At 31.5% G+C, this 16,630-nt stretch overlaps 1 protein-coding gene across 5 annotated transcripts in view; it reads left to right on the top strand.

Annotated features, from left to right (window-relative positions):
• LOC126769338 (apoptosis-stimulating of p53 protein 1) overlaps positions 1-16,630 on the top strand; it is a 256,568-nt gene that overhangs the window by 128,797 nt on the left and 111,141 nt on the right. For 3 of the 5 annotated variants that reach the window (XM_050488024.1, XM_050488025.1, XM_050488022.1), the window contains exon 2: positions 3,171-3,745. The exons of the other annotated variants lie outside the window; for them this stretch is intronic. In XM_050488024.1, the coding sequence (XP_050343981.1) occupies positions 3,287-3,745 (459 nt within the window). In that variant the 5' untranslated portion in view covers positions 3,171-3,286. The remainder of the gene's footprint in view (positions 1-3,170; positions 3,746-16,630) is intronic. 5 annotated transcript variants of the gene reach the window in all.

The following is a 16,630-nucleotide window of genomic DNA, read 5'->3' as shown; positions in this document are numbered from 1 at the left end:
AGATATTAAATTATATTGTTTATTATTAAATCAATTCATTTGACATTCTGATTTGATGACATTTTATACCCAAACATTAATTTTCAACCATTAATTTCCAATTAAGATACACATATTTTACCGTCAAATATCAATATTTTGTATTGCTGTGTTCTTGGTAATATGGTGAGTGATCCAATGCAATTACAGACAAGGGAAATAACATCATAGATCTCATGGTTGGTTCACCACCATCGCCGCTGTTTATATTTCTTACAGTGACAATTATTTCACTTGAAGGCAATTTCTTACCGTCAGGCTGCTTGTTATCTTTTTCAACTTCACAATAATGTTTAATGAGTGGGTTTTCTTTTTTTATATATTATTCGCAAAATATCGTAAATAATGAATATCAAATAATCAGGTAAGGCTATGACATTTCGGTCTTGTCTCCATGTTTACAAAGCGCAAAGGTATTGTGTTATGATAAATAATCTTCATGGCACTTGACGTGACTATTGTTCCTTGAATGAGAGGTTTCTTTGAATTATAAATAATGACATACAACTTATATCTTTAAGTAATTCGATCTTTTATACCATAGATTAATATGGTGATAGCTTTTTTTAATTCCTTGTAATAAAACAAAACCTTACACTAATATATTCAATTATGTATATAAAATAACTAATATCAAAATTATTACAAGTTTGTTTTAAGTTTTATACATTTGTTGTATAAAATATATGTGCAAAAATAACAATCCAAAATAATTCTACGTATTATTTCATGCTAAATTATTAACTAATTCTACGAAAGGATATACGTTTATTATTATAACGTTAAACAAATAATAGAAGGTCTGCGAATATAATTCTCAAATGGTTGATATGTTCGAAATAAAATATATGATTACGTACCATTGTACTGTTAAAATAAAATTGCCTAATAGTTTTTTGCATGGCTACATAAATAAAATAAACTAAATATCGAAAGTACATTATCGATAAAATCGTATTTATCAATTAATAAAATAACATATATGTAACAGTAATATTTATAAAATAATAGTACAACAACAAAATAATTACAGACTAGTTAGTATTCTGTTATTTTTTTATTGAAGCTGAATAAATATGTGGCGCCGAGACTGTGAATTTATGAAGGAAAAGATTATTAAGATTTATTAAAGACACGATTTATAAAAGATAATATGTATTATGATTCATATTAGGATGTCTATTTTTGTACGGAAACGTTATTTCAATCTAGAGCTGAATTGATCACAAATTAACCTGTCAGTTCAAATATTAACATAAAATAAAAAAATAATGAAAAACTAAGCCATAAGTATTTAAAACTAATTTTAATTGTAAATTAAAATAAATGGAAATAAACCATCTTTATAATTACGATATCAAGTATATATTTATTTTAATACTATTGAATAAAAACCATAACCTGAAGAATTTATTCGCAAAACTCATACCGATTGCTTTAATACTGAAACCACGACTGCTAAGATATATGTAGTAGTATTTAAATATACCCTTAAACATTCACAATAATGTTTTAGCTGAAAAAAAAAATGACAAAGAATAAAAAAAATTAAAATATTTTCTTTCTTTTTAAAAGGGTGACGTTTTTGAATTGAGTGACCTGAATAGTTTTTGCAAGCGTTGGACGAATTTGGCGCCTGAAAAAAATCTGTTAATATTTTATTAAACAAAATCTTTATGAACTCGTTGCATGTCTAAATTAATTTACTTGTTTTTTTTTTTATTACAGTATCAACAAAATTTCGCTTACGTGGTTGAATCTTTTGTTTATTAGTTCGATTCTGTTTTTAGTTTCGAAAACTTTTTTTTATTAAAAGCATATCGATAGTTTTGTTTGTAATGGGATCATTACATTAATTCTAGTAAGAAGAATATATACAATTATTATTACTATTTAAGTATCATGTGTTTGGTTTCATTGAACTTTGACATATTGCTCTACTGAGAGACCGCGCAGAGTGGCGCAGACGTTATACTGCGTCGAGTGCAATGACACGGGCTACGAGTGACCATACACGCTAGACTGTGCTAAAGATTCAACAAAACAACGAAAATTGGTATTTATGTTTTAGAAAAACGAGTATATTAATTTACACTTGCAACAAGATCATAAAGATTTTGGTTGAAAAATACTGTTAAATAAATTGTTCGCAGACGTCAAATTCGTTCAACGCTTAAAAAAACTATTCAGGTCACTGAATTCAAAAATGTCAACCTTTTAAAAAGAAGGAAAATATGTAGTAACTTTTTATTTTTAGTGCCAATACGTTATATTGCATAATATTTTATTGAATACATTTTTACAGTCATATTGTTACCAAATAAACGCAGTTTTTTATAATTTTTATATTCTAATTTATACATTTTTATACATTTAATAATAATGTCGTAAGGCTATAGTATGCCTTAGCGGTTTTGTTATAGTCTTGACATTAAAGCGGCTTGTTGTGTCTGCCACGGATTTATTTAAGATGCCTAAAGGCACGTCACTTTGAATTAGCAAGTGACGTCCTGAGAAAATTATTGGTTACAGCATTCTCGAACTTATTATTAGTAAATAACTTATACGAGGACATTTATTTTTTCTTAACTTGATGATTTCGTAATTCTTTAATCTTCGTGCCAACAAAACCATTGTGTGGGTTTCAATGTTATTTTAGGTACGTTTAGCTTAATTCCTGTGAGAGTGAAATTTTATTTCGTTTAACACAAGAATGCGTTATCAAGCTTAAACAATTTCGTGTGAAAATTAGAAAAAGCTGATTTCATGTTTTTAATAAATGTTCCCTCCATGTCAGAGTCATGTTGAAGAATTTTTTGACGTGTTAAAAACCAGTATCAAAACACGACCCATGTGGCAAGGGACAGGTGCTGAGAAGGATGATGAGGGTCGAGTTCCCAAGTCTCATTGGACTAATTACATATCGCGTTTATATATCTAACTTTTTTTCAAATATAGTTTTCTATAGGTCATATATTAATGTATTCGAATTTTTTATTTTCTAAAATATTCATTATATTGTATTTTGCCAAACCACGAAGTAACTTCTGATCACTTACGACGAAGTGTGATTTTATTTTTCAACCGACATCCATAATAAATAAAGTGATCACGCACGCAATCGTTTTCAGATTGCAGATTGAAATTGGATCTGTATAAACGCCCACTCGCCTGTGTTTCATCATTCACTTTAGCTGTCACACACTCTTACAAACATTGTAATACATCAATATTTACATTAGTAACAATGGAGTGCGGACGGTTAATAAATGGACTGAGATGGAGTGCCTATTCTTTTGCTTCAAACTCGAACACGCCGTCAGTGTCTATAGAAGACGTTTGTGGTGGTGATGAACAAAGCACTTTGAACGACGACTATCTTATAACTTACCCGGACGATGATAGCGATTATATCTCAGTCAACAAGGAGTCTTCGAGGGCGAATTTAAACGAACCTTCTGAACTTAATCGCTCCGTAAACCTTTCCGTCTCGGGAGGAGTTTTAAAAGGAGAGATAACAGACGACGACGACGTTGAAGAACTAATGAAGAATGAGGCGAAAAAGTTTAAAGATTATAAGTTTTGCGAGGCAGTTAACGACTTCGACATTGAGTTGGAATCGGGTGAAGCGGTTCCTATAGTTTACCTTTCGACATCTCGAGCCGCAAAACTGCAGAGAGCTCTCCGATTGTCTGGATTAAAAAAGGTCAGCTTGATTTTTATTCGCAGTTTGACAACTTTATTTTATTTTTAAGAAAATAAATTTATGAATGCTAATTAACAGTGTCAGGGGAGTTTCGCTTTTTACTCGCCGTCATACTTTCTTTTTCACAGACTAATTGGAGCTTAGAATGAAATGAAATTTTCCGCGAGATGTTCAATTTGTTTCTTTATATTATATATTTATTAAGATATCCTTTTAATATATAGATGTTGATTATTCTTTTTAAATTCAAAGGCCAATCAAGCGGTCGAGACTTTCGTTGACATTTTATTTTAATTAAAACAAAGAGAAAAGCATGTTTATATCGTCGTATACGTCTCTGAATAAGAATTTATATACGAGTAGTTGACTGTTTCTTGAAATATGACTCATAAGATTACAGGCGAATCCATTACAGTCAGTTATTATTTTGCTCAGTTATTTAAATACCAGCCAGTACGAGTCCGCCCTAAGGCGATAATTGGCCATTTAACAATAACGTTTTATATATGTTACATACATTACATATCATAACTTCTTAAATTATTTTTTATAACAAGAAGACAGATTGACAAATGAGGCATCTGATAGTGATTACCGCTGCCTATAGACATTTGCAGAGCATATAGTTTACATCGCTAATGCGCCACCAACCTTGGGAAATAAGATGGTATGTCCCTTTTCCTGTAGGTACATTGACTCAGTTACTCTCTAAAGCGGAGCACAAAAATACTAAGTATTGCGGTTTGGCGGTACAATATATGAAGGATGGGTGGTGTCTACCCAGAGGGCTTGCACAAAACCCTACCACAACACACCTATGTTTTTGACATCGGTTATAATTTAAAAATAATTAATCATGTGAGGCCTTTGGGGCACATTTACTTTCTCTTTCTGTTCACTTATCTAAACATTGTAAGAATAATAATTGTATATTATATATTATTCAATACGACATTTTTGATGAAATATACGTTCAACGCTAAGTATATTCATCCAGCTCTTGGCGGAGTCTGCATCTTAAAGCATTGTTCAAACACGTCTGTGTCGCGACCTATAAAACGAATGACAGCTGAAATTGATATTTCCTCAAGAAACTAGAGTATTGAGAAATACTATTCTATTTTAAAACCTTTTATGTTCCATGGTGTGACATCGTTAGGTCATTTTGTTTTAAGTAAGGGCGTACGAATGTGTATAACCATCCATTTTCAGCACATGTACAGTAAACAACATTTAAAATAAAAATAAAACGCGTGTATTTCAATCACAGTAACAGTTTCTGAAAATACGACGAAGGTATGAATCTTGTAAATGTAACTAAAAAAAAAGTCTTTTTCAATAAATATGCTAAAAAACATGTATTTGCAAAATACTGTGGCACGGACAAAAATACTACCTTTATACTTATTATTCTTATTTACCCGAAGAAATAAAATGTACTAACTTGTGACAGATTTATATCTTTGATTACAATTTACCGATTAATTAATTGTGACTTTTAATGTTCACATACGATTTTATTTACTATCGTTGAGTTAATTAGAACTTTAGCCCAATTAATTATTTCCACTATTTCGTTAAATCTTTAAAGTTTTTGACAGATTTCGATTAGCAATTATGAATCTTGTTTTTCCTTATTTCTTCTAAAGTTAACGAGTAGTATGTAGTTTTCTAAAGTTTGTAGGTGCGATGAGAGTAGAATTTCAAGGTCGAATAGCGCAATGTTTCTATATCTAGAAACATCGTAGCTATTATTTTTTAAATTAAGCACATAAAGAAATCTATTAAAACAAGTAATTACAATTGTTTATTTAATTTAAATAATTAGGTAAATGAACTGTAAACATATTATAAAGTGGGCCATTTCATTACATATTCAAATCGTAAATATTATTTATAGATAACATGTATTTACAGGTAAAATCAAGACGATTCAATTCTCATTATACAATGTTACCTCTATCAGGGAAATGACAGCGACTTCCTGTAACCTGGATGAGCAAGTCTATTACGACAAAAACAAAAGCCGCTCTAATTATATACTTTACACGCTTGTCATAAAGATTAATTTAGCTTAACGGGATGTATGTGTCATGTATAGATTTGGCGTAGGTGCTTGGCACAGCTGTCTCGCAAGTCGCGTTATATTACAACGGGTTAATATTACACATATGATATTTCGTCTTAGGAAAGTAACGTTTTTATATCAATTTACTTTATCCATTTGTAATAAATTAAAGCGAATGTTATTGAAAAAAAAAAAGCCGAGATGGCCCAGTGGTAAGAACGCGTAAATCTTAACCGATGATCGTAAGTTCAAACCCGGGCAAGCACCACTGAATATTCATGTGCTTAATTTGTGTTTATAATTCATCTCGTGCTTGACGGTGAAGGAAAACATCGTGAGGAAACCTGCATGTGTCTAATTTCATTGAAATTCTGCCACATGTGTATTCTACCAACCCGCATTGGAGCAGCGTGGTGGAATAAGCTCCAAACCTTCTCCTCAAAATGGAGAGGAGGCCTTAGCCCAGCAGTGGGACATTAACAGGCTGTTACTGTTATCAGATCAGAAATGAGATTATCCGGAAAAGAATCGGAGTCACCGACATAGCTTGCAAAATTAGCAGGCTGAAGTGGCAGTGGGCTGGTCACGTATGTCGTAGGACCGATGGCCGTTGGAGCAGACGAGTCCTAGAGTGGAGACCGCGAATCGGCAAGCGCAGCGTAGGGCGCCCTCCAGCCAGGTGGACCGACGACCTTAAGAAGGTGGCGGGCACCAACTGGATGCGGAAGGCGGAGGACAGGGAGCTTTGGCGCACCTTGGGAGAGCCCTATGTTCAGCAGTGGACAACGATTGGCTGTTGATTGAAATAATAACGAATTGTCATAAGGAAGATTTATGGACTTTGTAAAATAATAATATTGAGATATTAATGTTAATTTGGTCCAATTTCAAATATCAGGTATTACGTATATTGCAAATAAAACACATAAATGGAAAGAAATGATAACAATTGAATTGACATATGGTGCGTTAACTTTAACATAGATTAAATATCGCAAAGAGATACTAAAACTAGAATAAAATCACTAAAACTAGAATAAAAATATTATACACTAGTACTTTAGTTAGAATTTGCTCGTGTTTTTGTTGTTGGTCTCGGGTTTAGGGTATGAAAATGTGTCTATGTCCTTTTTTGGGGTCCAAGCTTGCGTCTTATCAAATTTTCATCAAAATCGGTTTAGTGATTTAGCTGTAAAGCCGTAACAGACACATTTACTTTCGCATTTATAATATTAGTAGATATCGGTTATTTATATAATAATGTATAGAAGTCAAAAAAGTTGAAAAATAAATATATGTGCAGGCAACTTTTATGTTAATTAGTCAAACGGTGTCGAAGTGTTTAAATCTCAATTTTACATCAAATTGCCTATATTACCTACCAATATTTTTTTATTAACATTAAAATGATTCCGCAGTTAATAACATTTTTTGTCATTTATTATAAAGCATACTGCAAAATATTTAATTATGTAAAATATTATCATACTATATAAACATAATATCCATATCTAGGTTAAAATACATTTTTCGAATTGACGCTAAAAGATAACATTGTAGAGGAAACATGAACAAGATTGGATAGAACTTACGTAAAGGACCATTCCCGGTATTATTCAAAGAGTAAGCGACGTGGTTCTGATAAAATATTTTCTTCAAATATCAGATTTGTATTTCATATTTTCAGAAACATTTTTCTAGGTTGTGATCATTTGCAATAATTATTCAAATAAAAAAATACTAGATGATTTTGGCATCTTTAATTTTTTACGATGATACTTTCATATATGTGTAAAGTTCGATCCTGACGATTCGACGATTTCGGTTATTATCGTAGCCACTATTGCTATAACGTTTAGTTTGGTAATGTTTAAGCTTATTTGAAGTGTTAAAAGGAATTTAATTAACATTGCTATCATTATTTTTAAGGGTTTTTATGGGATTTCCATGTTATCAACTTTTCAATTTACTATCTAAAAGATATTGTAATCAAGCTGATTTTGTTAACATCAGTTTTTGGCAATATTCACTTTTTAAAATCCCATTTATGCAACGCTTAAACCGTTAAAGTATTCATTAAAATAGATATATACGTTTTTTAAATAGAAAATAATAATAAAGTCCTCCAGACCGATTTCGGCCACGGCGGCCAATCTCAAGAGAGATTAGCCAACTGCGCAGGAGATATTATTGTGCACAAGAATGTGTATGTGTCTCTTCCCTCATTCTCATAATCCGATGGGACGTCAATCCGACACGACCGGAAAGAGTTTAGGCGCAGGACCAACGGTTTTACGTGCTTTCCGATGCAGGGGAGTGTACACACTTCCAACTTTCAGACTCCGGGATGCTACTGAGAATTTACTGACAGAAAAACCCAATATCTTTTTATTGGCCTGATCTTGGAATTGAACCAAGGAACTTCGGGTCTGCGGCCTTACATCGAGCCATTAGACCAACGAGGCAGTCAAAGGCTAGTGAGAAAAATTATATCATAACTGAATGTTATGATTTATTTTTTTCATAAGACTTTGAATAGGAAATCAAATCATAATAAATGGGTCGACCAAATCTAAACCAACCAAAAATAAAGCATGTAATATAAAAATACCTTCGCGCATTCATGTGCGATGGTTAGAAATTTTATTTAAATCATTTACCATTCTCGTTCTACGAAATAATTTGTATCCTTTTGCAAACATTATATTTATACTTGTAATATTTATACGCTACAAACAATTTGTACCTGCGGTAAGTTAGACGCATGAGTTACTAATACAAATGGCTTGCTCTGGCGAGATGACCAGCTCTCGGCGTCGGTAGTGTAAATTCACTTTTATTGAAATATGTGAACCATATTTTAGAATAAACTGAATTATTGAATTTATTTATTTAAAAGGGTTATTATTCGCATTTTATAACAGTATGTAATAAGTTAACTTTAAAATATATTTTAGAAAATAACAGTCGATTTTAGTTAGATTTCATTCACGTATGTTCTGTCTAAATACCACTCACGCATTTATTCTACCGCGAAACATTAATACACGAAGTACATAACGGTATTGATTCCATTGACGGTGAGAGGAATAGCTTATTACATACATATTATAAACATTTCAAAGTACCAATATTCATTGGCAGATGTAACCACTTACTAGGTTTTACCAGTCATTTTGTGTAGAATAAAACATTTAAACTGAAAATTAAGCATCAAAATTTAAATATTCATGATTTTGACAAATTTATTTACTTCTCGTATAAATTTACAAACATTGTTGTTAATTTCGTCTATATCATACTCGTTACAAATATATTGTGACGCAACTCCTAAGTATATCTACTATGTTAAAACATCACAAAAGGAGTCTCAAGCTCCAAGATTATAAATAGACCGGACAGTCAGACATGGCTGGACAGAATTATGCTAAACACAAAGATACAATATGAAAAGAACATCAATCACATCGAATAGTCGGCTCTGAGACATTGTACACAAAAACCTTACTGCTATGCCATTACCTATATGAATAAGGGCCCAGTCTTTAAACTTGACAAGCTTAAAGCTTTACCAGAACTTAAACAAAGTTATATATAATTCAATATAATTTGAACAAACATATCACAATATTAAAAACTCATAATTGTAATGAAAAATAATCTGCCTGTTTGATATAAAAATTAAATATATTCTCAATTCAGTAACAGCCTGTGAATGTCCCACTGCTGGGCTAAGGCCTACTCCCTCTTTTCCTTTTTTATTCTCAATTCTCTACTTTTTAACAGTTTACTGGAAATTAACATATAAAGCGATATATTACATCGCTAAACCCACACTGAATGCGTGCGACAGTGTATTTATAGAATCTAGATTTGTGGCCAACTTTTCAAGGAATTTATTATTCTGAAGTTGAAACTACACAATTTAATAAACCGTTTCGTGTTATTGACCTTTTCTGTCTATTATATATAACAGGCTATATAAAAGGTATCTTAAATACCCCTTGAATGACACTTCGTATAAAATTTAATGTAACAATCTTGATAATAGTGACCACTCATGTATTGCTTGATAATTTTATAAATTAAAATAATTAATTGATCGGGACATAGATCTGAAGTATTATTGCTTCATGTGCGAATACATATATAATTAAGTAAATAGGCTAAATTTTTGGTCAGGCTACAGGTTTATTTCGAGATATTCGTGACAGCCAGGAGCTAGTATTTTGGCAGTGTTACAATCTCGTGTCTCCGAAAGCATCTCTTTGTTCCTGCGCCTGATGTATCCCCAGTCGTGTTGTATAGTAGTATTCGTATCATCAGATTATGTTCTATGGAATTGAAGAGATACACATTCACAATGCCACTCGCATTGTGTTTACCGCAAATTGGTTTTTAGGGCATTATTTCATTATTCAATCCGTATATTTTTTCTTAAGATTATAAAAAAAACCACTTGTAATATATAAATTATATACCATCAATGTTTATATCAATAATATAGTTTATTTAAGGGAGTAGATGTAGATGTTAGGTTTGTTCTTGTTATTGAAATTAACCGCAATACATTTGTATGTCTATATAATTGTTTTAATTGTAATAAGAGATATTCAAAATAATTATTAATTTTATAAGGTGTATGTAATGTATCGCTGTAATATCAATCAAAAAAATAAATAAATAGTGGCGGATTTACACATTTTCAAGGTAAAGGTAAAGTTTTTGCCTCTACAACTGTCATGTCCTAGATTATTTTTACATGCCAGTCCTACTACGGGTTGGGATTTTTTCTCACATGAGTATTCCGGACTCAACGGCGCGGAATGCGCCGATATACCCACGAAAAAGCGATCGGTATCCTATCTATCTGTTCCGGTGGCTACCACGGGATTGCTTGCGCATGCTATCGTGACGCCCCGACGGTCGACCCTGCGGCTACGCGGTTCCATCACTATTGGATATTCCTGGATACAGGAAACCCACCTAGACCCGACGGCTATTACGGCGAGCGGAGAAGGTGCGCAAAGTGCCGACGTTCCTTCCTCCTCCCCGGTCTTCTTCTTCTTCTTCCTTGCTCAATCGCTCCGTGGCCTGCGAGAGTATCATGTCGCAGAGGGAGACCATTTCCTATCAGCACCTCACGTTGCCGAGCATGGTGTTAATCACACTCGGCAGCGAGAGATCTCCGCCGACTATCGCCACAGCATATTCGGCAAGGTTGTGATGCGGTACTGGACACGGCGCAGGCACTCGCAGTAGGAGGGTGATACCTTCTGCCTCATTATCCCGTGTAGGTAATTATCGTAACAGCCGTGTCCGACAAGCACCTGCGTCAGCCTATACGTAAGTGTGCCGCTTTTCCTTGCTACCCACCCAGAGACTCGAGAGGGGGCGGATCGTCTCCACTGTCGCCGGGCCTGACAAGTCATCGGCAAAATTTGTAGCAGACTTCTACCTGTAAAACATTAGAAAACCGTCATTTAAAAATCTTTTTGATTTCTATGATGTAGCAAAAAATATATATAATTTGCCGCACCAAAAATCAGCCGTCTACTCAGCCTGCTCGTAAATCCGCCACTGTAAATAAGTACTGATTAAATTAAATCTCAATATAACAAATAATTATCAAATATATCCTGTTTGTAATTAATAAGCAGAATGAAGAGAGCAGTAACAATTATACTCGTATTTAAAATAACATATAAATCCACTGGGACATAACCAGTAACCAGTAACGGCCTGTGAATGTCCCACTGCTGGGCCTTGAAAAGTAAAAAAAGTAAAAGTAAACCTTTAAGGTTTAAATACATAAATTCAATTTAGATTTTTTTTATACACAAAGTCTTCTGTAGTTGAAGACGCTGTGCGTATCAGTTCTATCAGTTATTCTATCGATAACTTTATATCTTGCCTTAGAATATTCCGTTTACTGACATCTCGCAGTTGAAGTTTCTCAATGGAAAAAATTTTATTGAGAAGAAATATAAATAAAGTATCATCGTAAGCGATTATTGTGAATTTTTATCATTGCACCGCTGTCATGCACAGATATTACATTTCTCGTGCCATATTATTTATTTTTATATATTTTATTTTAAGAGCCGAGATGGCCCAGTGGTAAGAACATGTGAATCTTAACCGATGATCATGGGTTCAAACCCGGGCAAGCACCACTGAATTTTCATGTGCTTAATTTGTGATTATTAATTCATCTCGTGCTTTACGGTGAAGGAAAACGTCGTGAGGAAACCTGCATGTGTCTAATTTCACTGAAATTCTGCCATATGTGTATTCCACCAACCCGCATTGGAGCAGCGTGGTGGAATAAGCTCCAAACCTTCTCCTCAAAAAGAGGAGAGGAGGCTTTTAGCCCAGCAGTGGGACATTCACAGGCTGTTACGGTATATATTATTATCTGAACTGAATCTGTATCTGAACTGGTAAATTATTAAAGTTGCATCGAATAATCGAATACTATTCGATATTCAGCATTTTGTTTTAAAATCAATTGAATACCGAATACTTACTAATATTAAATTACTGACTAATAAAAAATTAAAGATTATTGCAATGATATGTATGTACGTGTGAGTGAAAATGTTTTCTTCTATCTATCACATTTACTTAAGTATTGAATTGCGTTAGCTTTTATTATTTTTTATAATTATTTCTTTTCATTATAACGACATAATTTCGACGACTGCACCGGGTCTAATTTGCACCATAAATTGTATATATAGATTATTTTATTAATATCTACTATACAATCAAAATATTACTTATTCGAGTAGGTTCATAAAAGCACTTTCGAATCGTCATGATAAATTATTGAATTAAATGTTAAGTGACTATTGTAATCAAACAAATTATTTTAATGTACTAAGTATTTAATTTATTTTATTTTATTTATTTTAAGGACCACTAGTAGCTACTACATGTTTTAATGACAAATGTAAAACAATTTAGTTAAAATAGCTAACATGTGAAGCTTTTTAAAGTAGCCACAACAATTACAATATTTGTTTTAAAAATACATTAACACATAATAATAAATTTTAATAAAATAATTAATAAATTTTAATAAAATAATTAATGATTCAGTAAGAGAGAAATCACATGGCGTTTTTTATAGATCTTTCATGGCTTTTTTTATAAAAACTACGTAATGGATACATTATTCAACCCCACAAATTATATAGACTATAACCAAACATTAAATATCGATATGTATATAACAGCTACCACCGGTTCGGAATGTAGATTCAAATCGAACCGAAACGAATCGACAAAAAAAACAGTAGTTACATACCATTAATTTATATAGTTATATTAATTACATTTATTATTTATCCTATTTCTTTGTTGTTTGAAATAATTATGTTTTAAGTATAAAATAGAGTAAAAAAATATATAAATTAATATATTGGGTGGTTGTTAAAAATGTTTCTTTTGCATGTTCTTAGAACGGTTTTATTTGTCGGCATTCTTCAAAACTCTCATTCCACTTCACAGTTAACTTGTAGATTCAACAAGTAAAGACGTGACTTGATATTTCTATGAGCTGTGTTCTATTGGATCAGATGATGTGTACGAGAAAGATAAAATGAACTCTATTGTCGTGAACTAAAATTTCAATTAGGTTATCTTGATTTTTATACTTTTTGTGCCAGAGGGTGAACTCGAATGGTTCCTCGTAAGGTGGATTTTTGATACGGATGATGCATGGGTGTGAAAATACATTTTTTTTAAAAGCGAGTTGTCTGTTTTAATCCATCAATGACAAGAAATTGCGCTACTGGCGGCAACCTCTTGAGAAATATGAAAGTATTGTGATGATATACTACAAATACAATTTTTTTGTGAAAACGATATATTTTTTTAATATTGTATAAAAATATTTTTGTGGGTTGTTTAATTTATTATTATTCTAATATCAGTTATTATTCTAATATTTAGCTATTTACATACATTTTAATAACACATGAATTGAACGTCCACTTGTAAAACAAATTCCTTACATTATAGATTAATACCTTATTTTTGTTTGTATATATATATATATACAATTATTTGTCCTCAAATAAGTCCACATTATATTATTAAAACCAGTCATTTTATGAAAATATTAAGTGGTTATTTATCAAACTGACGTACTTTTACAAACAGACGTGCTTATAAATCACATTTTAATATACCTTATCTTAATTTATAAGTATATATAATATAGTATATGGCTTTAGTTATATAGTTTAATGATATCTAGTATAAATTTTATACAGCCAATCGATTCCTTATAAAAAACAAGATAACTGTTCGAAATAACGTTTTTCTGCGAGACATTTTAAAAATATTTATAAATTTGTTTTCGCTCAAAGACAAAGAATGAATAGTTACAGTGAAAATAAAATAATATATGATAAATCAGGTGGTCTTATCGCTAAAGAGCGATATGTTTCAAGCAACCTTGGTCAGAGGAAATGGTCTAAATTTTTATAATGAAATATAAGCAAATATACTGCGAGTACAATCAGTAGGTATCGAGCCAAGCGATCTCGCCGCCCGTATTTTATGTTATAATAAATCATACCGCACGCTCCACGTCGCCTTTTTTCATGCGTTTATATTTATTGTTATAAATCTAAAAGTATCGGTTTAATTTACGAAGCGTACTCATACAGTATTGAATTATTTACAAAAACACATAACATTTTATTTTATTGATTTCGATGAGGATTAATTTAGTGACAAATAAAATCGTATAAAGTTATCGTTTATTTTTTCAAGGTTAAACATAGAAAAAGTTATGTATAAATAAACAATTAGGAAGATGTAAATTAAAAAAAAATATTTTTTTAGTACTAAAATAATCTCATACGATTATAATAACGTGTGAAAAAATTGTGATAAAACTTAAACATTAAATTATGTTTTTTTATAAGCAAATAAATTTAGGCGCTCTCGTATAATTCTTGCTCCGTCTGAGTTTTGACTATGACGTCACTTCGCCCAATCGTTATATTATATCCTTTTGCGATACGCGCGTTGATAATTTTGTATTTATTTTATCCTTCTTTGTGATTTGACGCCCCACATATATACGTTCTTTCCCTCATAATAATATTAGAACGATTAATTATATATTATTGTATGCTAAAATACTACAACAAATAATCTACCAAATGTCGATTTATGATTGCGGATTCTTTCACAAATCACTTGAAATATATTAGTTATCTTAATATTATTGTTTATATTAATATTAGGGCGTAGACCCTCTGTACTCCCCCGTTATTTGTCATAATATTGTTTTAAAAGTGGTGTTGTTGTAGATGGCGTTATCAGCGACCTCTTTCTAACTTCGTGTTGTGGAACTTTCGTAGCGACATATTTTTATGTGTATACACTATACATAATTGAAATGTTTTGTGATTTAAAGATAATAAACACAAGGCATAATTTATTCAATAGCAATATGAAATTTTTATTCAACAGCAATTTCATTGTCACTTTTCAAAATATTTCTTGTCTTAATATGCTCTAGAATGTGTTTAGAATATTTAATTTTTACGAGTGATATATATCACTATATATACATTATATTACATATATATGTACCAGTTTTTAACAGTAGATTTAAATTTCTATATCTTATTATTATCAAGGGTAAAGTAAAACTATTCTGTAAGAAACATTTTTATTAGATGCTCGATCGTAAAATGAAATCCGAAACGATGATCTTTTTCCCTTAAATATTATAGTCATTGTAGTCAATGTTACATACCATATACTGACATTTCATAATCGACTATACTTCGACTTTAGAGTTTGTTCTGACAGAATAGCTTTAATGTTTGGAGAGAGAGCTGGCACCCTGAAATGAGATTACTAAGAGTTTGTATATACGCTAACCGCTTTAATTTGTTTTCGAAAATGAATCCTCGCAGTGTTAATTTTTTACGAATTGCGGGCGCTTGCTCTTTGGTTTGTGTACATATTTGTTACATTTTACAATATCGTTCGTTTATACAAGGGTGCGATATTTTTTTGCTACAAACGTGTCAACTTAACAGTCTTTAAATATTTGAAAAATAAATGACATTTTCTTCGGAAAAGAAAAACCATTTCATAATAAAGAATAATTTTCAAAGCAAATTTTAATTACAAAATGTATGTAGATTCTAATTTAACTGTTTGGACAGACAATGTGCTTTATTCATTTCTTAATAGTTCTTTCAATATATAATTACTTATAAGCAGAACTTTGTAACATCCCTCACGTGTCCGCCATCAATCTTACGTTGGATTGCGCCACCTAATTATCTTTTTTTTCTGACGTCACTGGCATCCAGCAATTTGGGTAAAGACTAATTAATTTTTGCTCATTTACAAGTCGTTTGCCAAGAAAGCCGTTTTTAATGGCACATCTTTTATGAGAGTTATTTTTCCTCTTCGTTGCTTTGTGGATTCTATTTAATGTCTAATGTCTCTGTTCTTTTTGTTTTAGGTACGTTAAACAATTGGTTCGTTTTAAGCTTTAATGGAGGAAAATCTTCGTTATAAATGTTCTGTGTTCAAAATAATGTATTTCTACTGTTTACTCTTCCAACTGGTGAGTCTTAAGATAAAGATATTGAATAAGTAAGTATTTATTTATTTACTATAAAACAATTGTTGTTATGTTGAAATGCTAAGAATAATTGTGGTAATCCATTGTGCAATTTGCAAATTATTAATGTATTGTATATTCAATTTTTATTTTGAGATACTTTAATTATTTTTTCTACTCAGTAAGTTCAATTGAGATTTGATTTAGA

The sequence above is a fragment of the Nymphalis io genome, chromosome 7 (assembly GCF_905147045.1).
Source record: "Nymphalis io chromosome 7, ilAglIoxx1.1, whole genome shotgun sequence".
Lineage (NCBI taxonomy): Eukaryota > Metazoa > Arthropoda > Insecta > Lepidoptera > Nymphalidae > Nymphalis > Nymphalis io.
Note: the sequence above shows the minus strand (reverse complement) of the source record. Positions and strands in the feature narration are given on the sequence as shown.